General features: G+C 37.3%; 2 protein-coding genes across 2 annotated transcripts; both read right to left on the minus strand.

Annotated features, from left to right (window-relative positions):
* Positions 1–634: 634 nt before the first annotated feature.
* LOC144659769 (actin-related protein 2/3 complex subunit 2-like) lies at positions 635–10,158 on the minus strand. Its single transcript, XM_078520270.1, has 12 exons — positions 9,998–10,158; positions 9,817–9,851; positions 7,231–7,289; positions 6,702–6,755; positions 6,039–6,084; positions 5,591–5,650; positions 4,169–4,304; positions 3,347–3,440; positions 2,746–2,872; positions 1,921–2,021; positions 1,575–1,675; positions 635–913 (listed from the first exon to the last, which is right to left on the minus strand). Exons 1-12 carry the CDS (start codon positions 10,057–10,059, stop codon positions 889–891), a joined length of 900 nt encoding a protein of 299 aa, XP_078376396.1. The 5' UTR covers positions 10,060–10,158; the 3' UTR covers positions 635–888.
* Positions 10,159–11,560: 1,402 nt separating this feature from the next.
* On the minus strand, positions 11,561–17,186 carry LOC144660281 (coiled-coil domain-containing protein 89-like). The gene is made up of 7 exons (XM_078520888.1): positions 16,836–17,186; positions 15,017–15,504; positions 14,514–14,611; positions 14,282–14,418; positions 13,622–13,704; positions 12,836–12,929; positions 11,561–12,053 (listed from the first exon to the last, which is right to left on the minus strand). The coding sequence occupies exons 1-7, from the start codon at positions 16,902–16,904 to the stop codon at positions 11,967–11,969; spliced, it is 1,056 nt and encodes a 351-aa protein (XP_078377014.1). The 5' UTR covers positions 16,905–17,186; the 3' UTR covers positions 11,561–11,966.
* Between the last annotated feature and the right edge of the window lie 633 nt (positions 17,187–17,819).

A 17,819-nucleotide genomic window follows, 5' to 3' on the forward strand; every position in this document is an offset into this window, starting at 1 on the left:
TTAAAGAAAATGGCCCACGCTATATCAAGAACTTGTTCAAGCCCCGGGTCGCTAGAACATAGACGTATCGAACAATCTTTAATAATATTTTTTAAGTGTTTTAAAGAAAATGGCCCACGCTATATCAACAACTTGTTCAAGCCCCGGGTCACGCCATACAATCTGAGAAGCAGCGGGCTAAACGTAGAACAATGCCCCTACAATAGTAGATTCCTCCACGGCTCGTATTCGCATATCATCTCCAGAATTTGGAATCAGTTACCGCCGGCAGCAAAAAATGCAGCAAACGTTCCGGCTTTTATCAATCATCTCAATACAACAAACTTTGGTGGCTGCCAATGCAGTTCTTGTTTTAAATGATTCTGTTATAGACATGTTGTATTTTTATCGTTTTTAACATTGTATTTTTAACGCATATTTTTAAGATTTTAATAGTATAATAATATTGTATTTTTCAATATATAGTTTTTAAATCTTTTTTAACATGTATGTCAAACACTTTTATCATGAGCCTCTGGCTCGGGAGACTGGGCAACCACTCCCCGTGCTTTTGACGTAAAATAAATTACCTTTACCTTTACCTTTTTAGAGCTTTGTTATCATAAGAAAAAATAAACAGCATTGATGGCATATCTCGAGACATTCAAATGATTTTATTTTTTGACAAATCAACTTACATTTACAGTTGCTATGATCAATACACTAAGAACAGACGTTTTCTTTTTTCTTAATTTTACAAATTGTATGCAATACAAAAAATATATAAAATTCAACTTTTCTTTTTTTCCTTTTATGGACTTTTAATTGACTGTAACTACAGAACAGTGTCTTTGTTCAGAATATTCAGCCACTGAAGTTAGACGAGTAAAATTGACATGGCACTGATCCTCACTGGCGAACAAACGTCTTGCCCCTGTGATAAATTTAAAAATAATGAAAAGAATTAATGGCACTCCAAAGCCTGCAACAGACCAAAGCAAAAATGGCAAATACACTGTCATCCACCTTAAAAACTTACGAAAACGACCCCCCTCCCCATATCTGCCACAGAAAAAAATAAAATTATTACGGTCTTTTCCGTTGCTTTTCATGTTGGTTTTGTTCACTCTAATTGGACTAACCGTAACGGAGCGTTCAGACATGTTCAGACTATCCAGGTACAATTGAAGACAGTGCAGTTGTTTTTGTGTGTGCTTCGTATTGTTACCTTATGCAAAATCCCTTCCACATTAAAGCCCAATCAATTAAGGAACTGCAACAGATCGATCAGAATGTACTTTCAATAAACCCTTTACGTTTCTATACTGACAAAAAATACGGGTATAACTAATAAACTGATTACATCTTGTGGTAGCAATCATTTCCCATTAAAAATCAGGTAATCTTTGGAAACACTACGGATACCTTGGCAACCCTATTGAGATTCTCTTAACGTGTTTTGTGTCTGGTATTCTTCAGACTAACACTACAAATCTTCAATTTGCTCTCATGACACAGGAAAACTTAATTGCACTCCTTGTGTCAGTCAAAACACTTTAAAAGGTAAGGTAAATGTGAATGATTGTGTAACATACGTGATTGTTTTCTTTTCTGTTGTTTTCGGTTCTGGTCTTGCTCTGTTGAGAACTTTAATAAACTCTGTTGTTCTGGCTCGCATCCTGGAGTGAAGGTATGCCTGAGGAAAGATATACATGTACATTAACCAAAATGATGCCACAAGTCCTAGCTCTTCTAGCATCCATCAAGTTTGTGAAATGACATAGGTTCAACTCCTCTCAGGAATTTGGAATTCTGTTTCTAGAAACTACTGACAAGATAGTTATTTCACTTTAATGCATGTCCAGCACATGGTCTACATTGTAGATTAAAAGCTTCCCATATAACATTTGCATGCTTGAAGAAGCAAGACTAGGGGAATACCTTAGAACATTTGATGTGATAATGAAGGTAATTCCTGAAGGTGTGGATTAGATTAATGGTGCTGTCACGTGCATCAGGTTTTGTGTGCCTTGGCTCAAGGACTGCAAAAGGTAAAAACAAAACAGAATTAACTTCAACTTGATTTGGAGCTAAAATGTAAAAATTCAGCAAAAAGCAGTAAAAATAAAATAAAGGCCAAGAATGACAGCTCCCTAAATGGAATGTTAGTCCATAACAGACTAGTCTTGGTATTTTGCTGTGAATTAAGCCTAGTGGCCAATGAGACCACATCTTTAGTTTAAGTTTTTTATTATATGTATTCTTTTTTTTTTTTAATGAAATTACTGTAAGCGCGATCAACACATGTAAAAGCGCTATATAAATTTTTAAATTATTATTATTATTATTATTATTATTATTATTATTATCTCCTGTTTCTTTAGTATGAGGCGATCTTGAGTATTTCTACTTCACCTTGGATGAGATGCTAGTCTATTGAAGGTTTATACCCACATATTTAATAAACCAGCACCCATTTACAGTGAAACCATGAAGGGCCATGGGACTGGCAAACCATGTTATACCATGGACTTTGTTATATAGAGGTTTGTTAGGTTCGTTAAATCGAGGTTCCACTGTATACATCTGGGTGCATAAAGGCACTGTGAGAATAAACTGCCTTGCCCAAGAACAGAGCCCAACCTAATCTGGCTTTTCAATGCAGTAACCATCAGACTATTATGCATCATGTGGAGGAAAGCACTATCCACCTTTAATTTCCAGACCCTGAGTGTAGAGAGGCACTATAACAATACATGTACCAACCAAATGTAATATATCCAATGTTATCGCCTGTCTTAGCACCAGTTCCCTGTAGTTCAATGGGAGGCTCCTTGTGACTGAACAGGACTTGCGGTGCTGTCTGACTTGCACGTCGACCCTCTTTGAATTCCTAATTACGTTCCCAAAAATATCAATGTAACGTTCAATGACGTTCAGTGACGTACACTGTAATAATATGTCAATACTGATGCACAAGGTGCAATGAACAGAAGAATTAACAATGTGCTTGGCACTGAATAGAGTAAGAGCTTCACACTTCGCTAAGTCTTTATAACTTATAACTTGAAGCTTTATTTAAAGATACATGGTTTGCCTGTTTTGGATAAAACTGATAATAGAATTATATAGCTTTGCCTTTTGGCTGTACTGTAGCTTGTGTGCATCAGTTAGGATGTATTGCGTTTATATTGCAGTTGACAACTGCCATCTTTAATTAAGGTCTGAAGTCTAACATCTGAGGTCTGAAGTCTTAACTCCAATGTGTTAAGTCTGAAGTCCCTCCTTGCCTTTTGTACAGAAATACTCAAACTGCAACTGAAACACATGTACACTGTAGTAATGAAAAGGGAAAAAAGTTGATAACCTGCATGAAGACTTTGCCAATGATAACATCGTCATCATCTTTAAACACAGTGCTAAAGATAACTGTTACGCGGTCATCTTTTGCTTGAACATACCTGTAATATGAAAGTTTTATCTTAAATTATTTATGAATGGCCTGTGCCTTGATTATTCACCTCTCGTAACCCCATAACATGTTAGCAATCCTGAATGTAATGTTGAAATGTGTGTGTTTTTGCTTGGTTTTCTTACCCGTGAACAGGATTTTTCTAGACAAGACCATTATTGGAGCTTTTCAGCAAACATGTTACACCTTGCACTACATGTATAAAATCATGTGACATGTACATGTGCTTCAAGGATGTTTATAAGCGTGACCTAAAACTCACAGGCATTAACCCAGACAGCTGGGAACTGCTTATAGGCAGCATGGGGGCAGCAGTGCCACACTGTCTGAGGGCTCAAGAGGGTTGAGGAAAAGCCCAAACAGCAGCTGGAGGATAGAAGACAACACTGGAAGCAGAGAAAGCCAACTCACTCCAACTTTGTCTGCAACACCCGAGGAAGAGACTCTCATGCAAGGATTGGATTGCTGAGCCACTCCAGACACGGCTCTCAACAGGACTAATCATGACCAACCAAGGCACTACCACTCTCTTGTGAGATAGACGGTGCCTACTAACGTACAATTCTTTTAAAAATGGCCACTCAACAAACTAGATGATACTTATAAAGAACAGAGTCTGCCATATCTGAGTCGAACTGTGAAATACTTTGCAATTGCCACTTGGTAAGATACAAGGAAATAAAAACAGAAAACAATAATAAACTCAGTGCCACTCACATGGACTCATCTTCCCTGTAGTTGATGACAGCGTGGGTTTCTCCACCAGAGCCAGCTTGTTGATAGTCAAAATACTTCTCAAACACAGAAGCAAAGCAGTTTCTTTTCAACATGGCAAATTTCTGGATAAGTTCCTCTGGAAAAAGCCACAAATAAACACACAAACAAAGATTAAACAAAACAGTCCATGTAAACAAAGAAACTGAACTTACGTAATGTGGCGTGCCCCTGTGCAACCCCAAGGGGCACGCCTCGATATTTATTTTATTCATATTTCAAAAGTTGTAGTTTAGTGTTTTGCATAGTCTAGTTTTCGCATAGTTTCGTACAGTTAAGCGAACTCTTGTTACGTCCGTCGTAGATTTATCCGGAATTAGGGGTAAGTGTCTCAGTTCTGTTTTGTTTCGTTTTGCTGTACCTTCAGGAACTAATACTAGAATTATTCATTACTGTTTTGCAGTGATTTGACGAACACTCGAACTGTAAGCCGTCAACTGGTGGACGCAAATCGAACTTGTACAAATCCCCGATAAATAAACAGTCAAAACAGTCCATGATGCAAGTTGATTATTATTGCAAACCCAGAGGACAGTGCAGAATGCAATGGAGTTGATCAGTTGAAAGCATGGTATGATATTTCATGTTTCATGAGCCAATTTTCATTTTTCTTTGATAGTACTCTTAGACCTGTAATTTTGACCCAATTTCTCAAACCTCTGATTTCTTGACCAAATTTTCATTTCTGCTGAAAGTTTGAGAAATCAGGATTCTATTCTACCTAACTGCTAATTCGCTTCAAACCATCAACCACCTTATACTCTTTGGCAAGCTTTTCCTGTTCATCTGCGCTAAAAATGACAAAAAATATCAATTTGCGGATTTTGTCGTCTACGTGCGAGAAAAAATAGATCTCGAAAAGTACATCGCCTTACGTGCAAATAAACTCGCTCATTTTAATTTTAATTTTTTCAGTAAGTAAGTAAGTAAATAGTGTGAATAGTGTTTTGTATTGTAAGCAATTAGGGACGAAGTGTCGGTAATAAAGATGTAGAATAATAAAGGATCGTTGTACAAATAGCTATGTATTTCAAGTTAGTAAGTAATTATTTAAAATGTGTCTCGTTGTATTAATGTAATTAGCGCAATGTATTGTACTCTAGCGTTTATTGTAAGTAAGAATTATATTTTAGAAATAGTCATAATTAGTTATCCTTATAATTAACAATTATTTTTTTTCCTTTTGAAAGTGTACATGTAAAAATTACGTCTCTTGCAAATAGCCCGTTGTAAATATGTATTATCTGTAGTACCTATGTAATTAGTTTTGCGTGTAAATAAAGTTGTATTATTAAAAAAAAAAACAAAAAAAAAAAACTGCCAATATGATAAAGGGGAAAACTATGTTACAATAACAGTAATCACCTTTTCCATTTTCATCAGCAGGAAGTTGCTCCAGGTCAATCAGAAGAGACACGTCATAAGCTGTGAAATGAAACAAATTATATCATTCAAGGAACACATACATGTAATATCAAACATTATTATTACAGAATGCTGAGGAGGCTCACTATTCACGTGTTTGCTTCCTTGCTGTCTTTGTTTACACACTTTACAAGTGGTTTGTGTCAAATGATGTCCAACCATAATTTTATAGTGTCATCATCATAACAACACAGTGTTATGACACCAATGGTGCGAGCAAGAAGAAATAACTGTGGCACATTTAGTCAAGAGAGCTTATTACATTTGACGTTTATTTTAATTTTTTGGGTTCGTAATACAATGGAAAACTATATAAGCACAAATCCATTGACTAATATGCACTTTTTCAGAGAGTACATGTACGGTGTATGTAAATAGAAGAACTAACCTTCTTCCGTAGTTGTCATATAGCTTCCATACACTCTTTTTAGCAGCTACATCGAGACAGACAGAGAAGCGAAGAACAGTTTTAACAGACCATTTTCAAGTTTTCGGCATCAGACTGAAACTAGTTTGCAGTGGAAGCAAATGCAGGGAAAGTTTTCAAATGCAAATGACATGAAGCTCCTTTCATATGATATTCCCCACATCAGTTTGCCTCCAGTGCAAGCTAGTTTTAGTCCAATACCAAAAATACAAAAATGTTTGTTTCAGTTATTATTAACAGTGGGACAATTTTGACCAACATGTTAATACATGTAAAACCACCTCATCTTAGCCACTTTCTTTCAGTACTTTAACTGTCAATTAACACTGCTTATTCGATTTCCCCCCAACTTTTGCAAGTGTTTTTCTAACTCAATAGAAACATACAAATAATGTTCTTTAATTCTTTTAGAAAGTACAGCAAAAAAGGACATGAAAATTACTAAGGGGATTTACTTTGATTATCAATATGCATTTTCTCTTTGTTTTCATGATCAACATGTCATTAGCTTGTGCTAGTTCTGTGCTTCTAATTAGCTAGGTATTAAAATTTATACAGCTTTTAACATGAACATTCTAACACAGTTCTACTTCCTATAAAAACTAAATATAGCATCAAACATACCTCATCAGCTCCATACTTTTGTAAATCAGAGTAAAACTTCATTGAAATGCTAAGCTGTAAGAAGAAAGTAGATAAAGTTACCTCAAATAATGAATTAAACATGTATTGTTTTTTGGCTAAACAACACATCATACTAACAATTAACAGAGTAAAGTAGACTACATTGTGCCAAACACTCAGCAATAAATTTATTTGTAAATGTAAATTATGCAGTCGGCAGGCCAAATAATGCAATTATCGGCAGAGGACCATGATAAAGGAGCTGAAAGAGATGTGTCTATCATGTGGTAAGGCACAGGCCAAAGCATAGGACAGTGATCAGTGGTGGAAGATTATTGCGGCAGTATGTCCCAGGATGAAGAGGATACATGGACAGATGGACCAATGAAATAATGCAATCTGACTCCCAAAATAAAGATCTCCCATTTGTAAACTCTACAGGTACAAGTACAGATACTGAATTATTCCTTTATAGTTGGCTCTAGGCAGCTGAAAGCAAAGTTGTAATAAAACCATAAAACTAGCTCACCCTCAATTTTGATTTTTCTCCATCAGGGTTGGAAATATGGAACTGTGCTCCATCAAAATCTGACAAGAAAACCTCAATCTAATCATTCATTACTTTTCATATCAATCAATCAATCAATCAATCAATCAAATTTATTTTACCTCGGAGCTGACGGGGCTGACTAGGCCCCTAGCAAACATATGCTAATATGCCGAGAAAAAAAAAATGCAAAATGCATATATACAAAACAAAAAATTAATTAATCAAAAAGTATTAAATTTGTAAAAAAGAAACTATCTAGCTGCGCACAGCATTGCGAAAGGCCTGAAGTGTTGCAATTGTTCTTATTCCGTCTGGCAGTTGATTCCACTCCAGGCGTTCGCTGCCCAGTATTGTACGTACTTCAATCAGAAGCATACAAAATTAAACAGTATTACTTCCTGTTTTAGAGCAACTTTTAATAAAGTGTCATAAAATCAAAACCAAGTTATCATGCTAGCCAGTAGTTACAAAGAACACAGGCAATCCAGTGAGCCAATCAAAACATTTGCAAACTACACATAAAGCACTACACAGGAAAACTTCAACAAGTGCGTTTCTTCCTCAGCACACACGCTTGATGTATGAAGTAGTATGATATAAATCGCTGGAGCGATTTTACAATACCGGGCCACTTATTTACATAACTCTGAATGCTTTAAAGAACGAAGCATACAGAAACAAAAGCGGTCGGTATAAAACGCAGACCATGCAGACTGCAGACTGCAGACCGTGCAGACCGTGCAGACGGTGCAGACCGTGCAGACTGAGTAATTTTTTTCTTCTTCTTTTTTTACATTGTGTTTCACAAAACTTTTCACGAACGGTTTCCGAAGTTCGTTTGAAATTCGCGAAGTTCGCTACGAACTTTAGGGGGAATTGATTATGTAGTTGTCAATCAAATTACGCTCGAAACGAAATGTGAATTTCACGTGCAGCGAAGTTGAAAGGTTGATGAGTTCGCAAGTTGAGAAGAAGTTCTCAGTTTTTTAATTTGGTGAAATGAATCCGTTCACGGTACAAGGAAAGGCAATTCAAGTCCAGGAAGGCAGGAAATCATCTAAAGTTGGCTTCAAGGTAAGGTTTTAGCTTCCAGCTTTTGAGTTTTCTCTACTGTCAGAGAGCGCGTTACACTGTAAAATTGAACATTTAAGTTATAGGTAAAACGAATTGGAAAGCAGTTTATTTTTAAGTTCAGGTTTCTAGTTCAATTTTATACGTAAACAATGCTTCGGTTGGTAGTTATTTTTGGGAATACAGGGTTTTCTTGAGAAATCCCTCAAAATTTTTTACACTGTCCTTAATAATAAAATATAAGTAATTCGTAAATAAATACACATTTCAATTGTTCCAAAGCAAGTGTTTTTATTAGTAAAAAAAATTTTTAACCAAGCTTATTTTTTTGCAAATATAAATTCTTTCAGAGGAACAGAGTTTATCACGAACAGACAGATGGCGTGACTTGCGTGTTGTGTAAACACAGAAGTATAACAACACGGAATTGAAAAGTTCTGGTTTTCCGCAGATTTTTCAAACTGATGTGTATTCAAGAAGGAAAACGTTTTTTTCTCTTTAGAAGATTTTTACGGCACACACAAACAGTATTTTTATATGTAAACCGGTTCATCTGTTGAAATTTTTTCCTTCGAAACTGCACACGGCAGAACTTGTAATCTATTTTTAGTCGGGTGTCGGGTGACATTGGGAAAATTCGGTTGTAACATTCACAAACCATTTTCAGGGCAGCCTTGCTTTTTAGTCCGTTGATGTCCTGCCTTACTGGACTTGAGATTGCTTTTTGCTGTACTGGGAACGGATTCATTTCACCAAATTAAACAAACTGGACGAACTTCTTCTCAACTTGCGAACTCATCAACCTTTCAACTTCGCTGCACGTGAAATTCACAATTTCGTTTCGAAGTTCGTAATTTGATTGACAACTACATAATCAAATTCCCCCTAAAGTTCGTAGCGAACTTCGCGAATTTCAAACGAACTTCGGAAACCGTTCGTGAAAAGTTTTGTGAAACACAATGTAAAAAAAGAAGAAAAAAAATTACTCAGTCTGCACGGTCTGCACCGTCTGCAGTCTGCAGTCTGAAGTCTGCATGGTCTGCGTTTTATACCGACCGAAACAAAAGGAACCATTCAAATTCAATGAGATGCAAATTAGTGGCCCGGTATTCTACAGTTTAGCCAAATTGCATGTGCCTTAAGGATGTACATAAAAAATTAAGGCAAACGTCCTAAAGTACAGTATTTTGCATAATAATCCTATTATACTTAGTAGAAAGATACTATAGGATCAAATGACCTTTAAAAATTGTGCAGTTACTGATTTTTACCCTACAGGCAGCTGCTCATATCAAAACCTTGAATTTCTTTTCTTGCTAAAATGGATAAAAGGCCAAGTGAGAATTGATTCCGACCCTCTTTATAAAACTTAAGGCTTTCACTTTTCTGTGATGTTTACTGGCGGGGTTTACAGTTGGTGTGGACAAATCTGGGACAAATACAAATGTAGAGTTTATTCATATCAAATCAGATTAAAAGACTAGGAAAACAAACCTGCTATCGTTATATCAACAGACTCGAACTTCCCTCTGTGTAAAGAAAAAAAAATGTGTTCAAGCAAAAAACTGAAAATTACGAAAATCGATCGCTTTTATACTTACACCTCAGCTCCCAAAAAGAAAACAAATACTCAGCAATACACGAGCAAAAATTGAGCATAAAACTGCAATCTTACCCCGTAAACTTGGCTCTCAACGTTTCTTCTATGATCCTGTTATTGATCTCTAATAGAATCATCTTGGATAACGAAAGTGTCCGTGTATTTGACAGAGCTTCCTTCTGCAAAACACTGAAATTATTTGCCGGAATCCAAGATGGCCGCTGGGAACTCCTTCTAGTCACGTGACGAGCATCTTGCTTCCGTATGCCCCAGTTTCCTGACCGCGGGCAGGAGATGCCATGCCACGGTCTTTTTCGACTCTTGACACTCTTTTCAGACCTTTTTCACAGTACAGTATTCAAAAACTCTGACCATAAAAAAAGGAACTAAAGAAAGTACGACTTATGTACGGTGTTCAAGGAATATCACTACAGAATTTATTTGTTTTGATTTAATTTGTTTCATTTTTGATTTTCAACATTTATCCGTTTGATTTCCAAAGTTATTTGTTTGATTCCTCACACGAGTTTTTGATTTCTAAAATTTGCCCGTTTGATTTCTAAAATGAATGTTTGATTTTTAAAATGAGTCCTTGAATGAGAATGAGAAACTTTATATCAATTCTGCCAGAACGGCAATTGTTACAAACATTCTTTTTTTTAATTAGAATAGTTAAGCTATGGAATAATTTACCTAGAGACGTTGTGGAAGCCGACATCCTCCAGCTTTTTAAATCTAAGCTAAATTACATCTAAATTTTTAATTTAGGAACTTTGTTTTTTATATATTTTATGTATTTTTTGTATTTTTGTTAGGGAGTTTTTTTATGGGGTTAAGCTCGTAACTTCCTTTTGTCCCTTTTCTTGATGCCTTTTTTTCTTTTCTTTTTGTTTTTACTTGTAACTTCAGTCTGCATCTTGAATAAAGAATGTATGTTATGTTATGTTATGTTGTTATGTCCGTTCGATTTCTCAAATGGGAGTGTAGGTTTTTGTCGAGGGACGTCGAGAGTAAAATGTCGAGGGTTATTTTATTTAATGTTTTCCGACTTTCCCTTCCCGCATTTGTCGTAGCCTAGAGCCTGCAAACGCGCGAACACTGGTTTAGCGCGAGCGATGTTGTGGTGGTGGGGGGGGGGGCGGCATGACTGAAACACACGTTGTGCGAGCAGCAGAGCCTCGAATAGTTCTCCTCCCTTTTCCAGTAGTGCCGGCACGCTCGCTTGAAAGTCAACACGAAAACTAGACCAGAAAGTAGCACGAAACCCAAACGAGAGCTTGTTCACGGAGTTAAGGACCTCTGAGTGTTGGGTGTGGGGGGGGTAGCTTGAATTGGCGAGGAGTATTGCAATTGCTGCTCCTCCTACATTTATAGGATGCTAATTTATCGTTGGTTGTCCTGGGTAGGGAGCGGCACCTTGACATATAAGGGAGTATCTTGCCAAAGGACACGAAACAGTATCCCCAGCCAGTACTTGAACCCGGATTACAACGGCGTCTAACCCATGAGGGCACTACGCAGCAAGAAAGTGCTCCTTTCCTTTTATACCGAAAGATAAGAAAAGAAAGAACTTAAAAGTTGTAGAGAGAAGGAACAAACACAAAATATAAAGAAAAACAACAAAAGAAAGAAAACAAAAAGTTTTCCATTAAATTTATTATATAAAATTTCTTTACAGTTATGTCAGTTCACCTTTGGTTCATAAATTAAATAATCATCGACAAGTCAAAACGGAAACACTGACTGTTGACGAAGCGATAACACATACAGTAAATCACAGAAAGACATCACCATAATTTTGTCATTACACGTACTGTAAATTTATTACACTTATTCAGTCAAAACAAAAGCGCAATAGTCTCCGTGTAAATGAAATAGTTCGTAGGCTAAAGTTTTTTGGGGTGCATTTCATGATAGCTGTGTTTTTATCATTTCGCCCTGGGCCTGACGCATTTACACTAGTACCAAGTTGTACGCAGGTGCACCAGAACTGCAGAGCGGAGCCTGGAACTAAAGTGCATTGTGAATCATGACAATGTGATTTTTAACCAATCAGAACTCTCAACTTGTTGTTCAGCTCCTTTTCTTTCCCCAACAGGGTGGACATGTGTCGCTTGTATGCATCATATTCCTGTAAGATCAAAATTAAGAAAAAATGTCATTCTGTAACCCAAGTTGGGAAACGACCTCCCGGAATTTTACTTTTTTGTCAAATTCATTTTACATTACAACGGCTGGTGGCGCATTACGTCGGAGATTGAACACGGTTTTTGTGCTTCTCTTCATACGTGTCGTTGTCGCCGCTCCTGGGACACAAGTACTTGTTTCCCGCTCTTGTTCACGCCTCGCTTCAGGACAGTTCACGCGCTCGATGCACGTGCTTGCCGCGCGCGCTTGGTTCGATTAGCCTATGCGCCCGCAACACGCACTTACCACCCACGCTTGGTTTACGCCTCACCACATGCACTTCCCACCCGCACCGAGTTCATGCCTCACTGGAACCGGAAGCACTTGCCATGCACGACTTACCACAAGTGCTCCCCACTCGCGCTTGGGTATCAGCCTAACTACATGTGCTCGCCAAACACGCTTGGTTCACGCCTAACTACAAGGGCTTGCCGTCTTCTCCCCCTCACGCTTGCTACACGTGTCACTACACGCCCTTGCCACTTGCATTGTGTTCACACCTTACTACATGTGCGAGTCACTAACGCTTGCTACACGCTGAACTACATGCCCTTGCCACTCGTGCCGGGTTCATGTCTCAATACCGCGCCTCCCAACTAAAATGTTAAGGTGTTACGGTAGGGATATTTTCAAGCAAGTATCTAAAACAGGAAAAAGTGAAGGCCGGGAAACCTCGCAAATTGAATTGAGGGTGGAAATGGTTAGAAGCTGAAGAAAACCCGGTACCTTTGCACTCTCTCGTTGTCTTCTCTCTGCCTTTTCGAGCTGCTTCTTGAGTCTTGTGACCTGCGCATTTACTGACATTGTTCGTAGCTCCGATCTGTTATGTAAAAATAAACAGTCAGATTACTTTAAACAAAGGTTGCCAATTACTGGAGTTTTTTTTTTTAATTCCTTTGTGCCACTTCAAACACAAAATGTAATTAAACAACATTGAAACTGACAATTATAGAAGTTTCTGTGGAAACATGTTTTTAAAATTTCAAAAAGTTGGTTCTTTTTCTGAAAATTCTGTTGTATCATGACCTTCTGTAATCAGTAGAGTATTTTAAGTCTACAATGCGCACCGTGGCATGTTTTTCCAAAATCGCTCCTATTCGACAAGTCCATTCCATTACACACATTTGAGATGTTTAAAATCGAATCAAACACACATTCTCTCCCCCCTTTTCCTGGAATATAAACATGATCAAATGGCTAAGATTTATCAAACACTGCCTTTCTTCATGTTTCTTGGTCACAGTTTTCAACGGAGAAGTTGTAAAGCAGCATGATCAATGTTGCAACTGCTTCAGTGTTCAGTGATTTTTACATTTGGAAATAGAAATTGAAAACTCTTTGCATGCTTCAAAGAAGATTTGCCAAAACTATAAACAAACAACACGACATCACAAATCCCAGTGTGTGGAAGGTCACTGACGGGTTTAACTTCCCGGCATCAGGAACTCAGGTTGTGCTTTGTCCCACACTAAAAAAACTTTATCTCATCTTGTATAAAATGACTATACTTACACAAACTTATCCTCTGTCTCTTTTAGTGCTCGTTCAGTTTCTTCTAGTTTGGCATAAAGTTCCTTAATTTCTCTTTGTTTTTCCTACAGAATTTAAAACAGAAATTAGAAAAAATTAAGCCAAAATTAAGGGGAAGGTGTAACAGAACTATACTTAAAAATAGAAACAATGTTATCCTTAGATTTCATTACCAACACTATCACGTGATCAGTTAATCACTAATTTCTTGCAGCTTTCCCATTTTAAAACCCAAGTAAAGTGGTGAAGTACCGTATACGGTATAATCCCGGTAATAACCCCTGGGCTCATATAACTTCCTAAGGGGTTTTGGGTGGGATTATAAACAGAGGGGCTTATATCCAGTGGGGCTTATAAGTGGAATTAGAAAAAAATTGATCAACAATGCCATGGCTTGTTTTTTTTTTAACTTAAAAGTCAAAGTTAAAAAGTAATAATAAAGCAACATTTAGCTCTGTACAGTACTGTCATTTAGCAGGTCCTGTATATGGGCCTTAAACCAGGGGGGCTTATAAGATGGTTGGGGCTTATAACTGGTATTTTATGGCATTGCCCAACAAGGATCTTGGCTAGGCTTGAGCATGGATTGCTTGATCTAATGCTCCAAGAAAAACAAACCACAAGCAAAGTTCACTGTCTTACTTCTAAAGCTCTTCCTCTCTCCAAAGCCAGTTTTGCAAACTCATCTCTTTCTTTTGTCATTGCCAGCACTCTTGCTTGAGTTTCATCTTTTTCTGAAGTGGACATTTTATATTTTTCTTCTGATAACCTGCGCTGTTCTGAAGACATAAAAGACGAACTTCATAACTTCAATCAATGTAAATGGAAAAACGGATTATTTTTGGCAAACAACTGTTAAGAAGTCATAACAAACCTTCTCTCTCTATTTGTAAAGTTTTAATTTCTTTTTGGAGCTTCTCAGCTTGTTCATTATGCTTCTTCTCCAAAGAGGACAGATTTTCCAATGCTATCCTGATGGACAAACATGAACAAACACTTTAAACCTAACAAGCTGCACAGTTTATATACATGTAGCCTGTGGTAATACTGTGGAAAAACATTATTTAAAGTACCAACAAATTCTTTGAAGAGTTACAGAATGAGGGGTGTTAAAACCTACTGGTAGTTTTCTATTAAATGTATTTTAAGAAAGGAAGTTAAATTATAAGGAATAAACTCTGTATGTGTACATAGAAATTTAACAAGACACTAACGATAACAATTATAATTATGGATAACAATGGCTTGCTGTATCGACCATAATTGCAAAAAGTAGCCATCGTGACCATTTGTTGAATAATAAGATTGTGACTGTATACATGCACATGTTTCATGGAACAGAACTCTAACACTGTTATAGTCTTCACTGAGTCTAACCTTTCCTTTTCCTTTGCAGCTTGGCATTGCTCTTGCAGACTTTTTACTTCATCTCTAAGTTGCTTTATTTGTGAATCTCGCTCTTGTACAAGGCTACCAAAATGTCCTTCATTTTCTTTTCTCAGATGGCTATTTTCAATCCGAAGCTTTTCATTTTCTGTTTTATATTCATCCTTTATTTTAATGAGTTTCTCATGGTTCTGATTAAGTACAAAGAATCTCTTTTCCAGAACAGTATACTTTCTAGTTTCATTATGCAATGCAGTCAGTATTTCGTCTCGGTGTTTCTTAAGTTCACTGGTTTCTTCTTCCAAAGTTGTGGACTTTTTAAGAGATTCATCTGCACGCTGTTTTAGAATGCATATCAGCTCACATTGCTGATCTATGCGTGAGCGCAGAAGTCCATTCTCTGATAAATCATCTTTGGACAAGGCCCTCAGTTTTTCCAAATTTGCTTTCATTTCCTCTGGAAAATCCACACTATCAAACTGAAAAAGAAGAATAAACATATATTGATGATTTGGCTTTTATAATATCCCCAAAATTAATCTGTTTCAGGCACAAGTTCATTCTCATCTCCATAGCCCTAATATCCCTTCTCTTAGCAGCGAAGCCTTGGCATGAGAAACGAAGGGCTCTGGGGACGCAGGATTTCCAGTCCTAGACTTCGTTTCGTCCAATTCTGTCTGTAATCATACTCGTGATTAAACAAAACGGTTTCGTCCAATTCTGTCTGTAATCATTCTTGTTATTAAACAAAACGGACTCCCGCCTCGCGGTCGTTCGATTTCGTTAATCACTTGTATGATTACAGACTGAATTGGACTCCACTCAGTCCTATTACCATTGTTAATTGGACCTGAGACATGATTAGCAGAAAAGAGTCAGGTGACCATGGCCAAAGACATTACATGTTAATGGCCAATGTTAGGTCTGTGTTCATGAATATATAAAGTACAGCTGTAGGTAAGAGATTAAAAATTCCCTTACTGGTAGTTTAAAAATAATTTACCAGCTAAATTTATTTAACATCATTGTAGCCTAAAAAACAACTTGTTATTATAATGATAATGATAACGCATTTATATAGCGCATTTTTCATGTATATATGTTCAAATGCGCTTTACACATACTGTAATTTAAGATACAATTGTAAAGTTCAGACCACAACACCGGGAGCTTCGTGCCCTACTCTTTGGCGAATAGTGTGTGGGTTCTTTAACGTCCCCTGTTAGAAGACTGAAGATACAGGAGACGGGGACCCACGGTTTATCGTCCTTTTTCCGAGAAGACTACAATGTCTAACCATTTGCAGATGTAGTTACAAAGGCAGCACATTCTCCTCAGTTATTTTAAGACCCTGAGTGTTGGTCCGGTCTGGGGTTCGAACCCACAACCTCCCGCACAGCAGTCCGGCGCTCTACCAACTGAGCTAACCAGGCGGCGGTATGTATGTATGTGTATGTGTTGTGGTTCAATTTTCTCCCTAATATAATTTGGTATTCTCCATTGTTTTATTTTGATTGTCATATATTTCCATACACTGACCAGAACAAAGGAAAATACCAAAATAACTAATAACCTCACAGAACACTATACTTTACTGTACTCGACATACATGTACTAAAGTTTATTACTTAAGCTTATGTGCAAGTATTGAAAGATATTAACTTAAATTGATTACGTGGGACGTGTTAATTCTGGTTTATAATGAACATCATTCGCAGAATTTTGCTGAATAATTGTCAATAAAATTAGCCTGTTCTGGGTTTGTCGGTGATTATCGATACAAAACTAGCTTTACCCACGGCTTTCCTACCTTGCTTGAATTGACTACCTCTCGAAGTTTTTTGGGAGACCTTCCTCCTGATCCACTGCTTGAAGCCATTTGAAGAAATAAAGAATCAACCCAGCTTTCAAAAGTCTTCAACGAACGACGCACGCCATTTCCAGCCTTCAAGTCGCTACTGTAAAAGTCATTCTGCTTTCATTGAAGCCACCACGGAAGCAAATTCCCTTCATCTCATGAAGTAATAGGTAATTCAATTGTAAATTTCGATTCAAAAGCAGAAGTTGCAGTGTTATTGTTAGTTCTGGCTTTTTGGTGGAAATCCGCAAATCTTTTGCTGGATTTTCATGATCCGCTTGTTTGGCAACAAAGTCAAATCGCTACGAGACAAACTCGTTCCCAGGGTCTTCTCCGATTTTCAAAAGACTCCTATCTCCTATTTCTGTGGATTTTCTGGGTGTTTGCGGGGATCCGCTCTGGGCTAGGCTTTCCACAAGTTGCTCGTGATTTCCCAAAAAGTTGCTCGTAATTTCTCAAAAAGTTGCTCCAAAGTTGCTCCAAAAATCCAAAAAAGTTGCTTCTGATAATAAAAGTTGCTCGAAAGTTGCTCCAAAAAATCCAAAACGCTGCTTCTAATCAAGAGAATTTCTCTAAATATATGCTTATTTCCCTTTAAGGGTAAGATTTCTAAGCAAATTTATGCAATCTTACAGCAAAAAAAGTATCAAGGATTTCATTAAGTGAGAAAAATCGTGAAGATATCGATGACGTCATTTTTGATGACGAGTTTTGAAATAATGCAGAATGAGCCGAAAGTTGAAACGTCTTCAGATGTTCCCCGAAAATCTTCGGCAAACTTCGTAAATGTTCGGAAACGTTCGTATTGCCTTTGAACAACACTCGGATAATCTTCGGAAATCTTCGGTATGGAAATTGTTCAAAATGCAATAAGTTGCTCGAGCGGAAAAAAGTTGCTCGAAGGGGAAAAAGTTGCTCGAACTCACATGAAAAGTT

This window comes from Oculina patagonica, chromosome 7, assembly GCF_052425735.1.
Source record: "Oculina patagonica isolate OP01 chromosome 7, crgOcupat, whole genome shotgun sequence".
Lineage (NCBI taxonomy): Eukaryota > Metazoa > Cnidaria > Anthozoa > Scleractinia > Oculinidae > Oculina > Oculina patagonica.

Coding starts and splice junctions, on each gene's coding strand:
- LOC144659769 (XM_078520270.1), bottom strand. CDS start 10,059: ATGATTCTATTAGAGATCAATAACAGGATCATAGAAGAAACGTTGAGA. Junction 2,022..2,745: donor CATTGGATATATTACATTTG/GTTGGTACATGT, acceptor TACCTTTTGCAG/TCCTTGAGCCAAGGCACACA. Junction 914..1,574: donor ACAGAAAAGAAAACAATCAC/GTATGTTACACA, acceptor AATTTATCACAG/GGGCAAGACGTTTGTTCGCC.
- LOC144660281 (XM_078520888.1), bottom strand. CDS start 16,904: ATGGCTTCAAGCAGTGGATCAGGAGGAAGGTCTCCCAAAAAACTTCGA. Junction 14,419..14,513: donor TTTACAAATAGAGAGAGAAG/GTTTGTTATGAC, acceptor TTATGTCTTCAG/AACAGCGCAGGTTATCAGAA. Junction 12,054..12,835: donor GACAACGAGAGAGTGCAAAG/GTACCGGGTTTT, acceptor TTGATCTTACAG/GAATATGATGCATACAAGCG.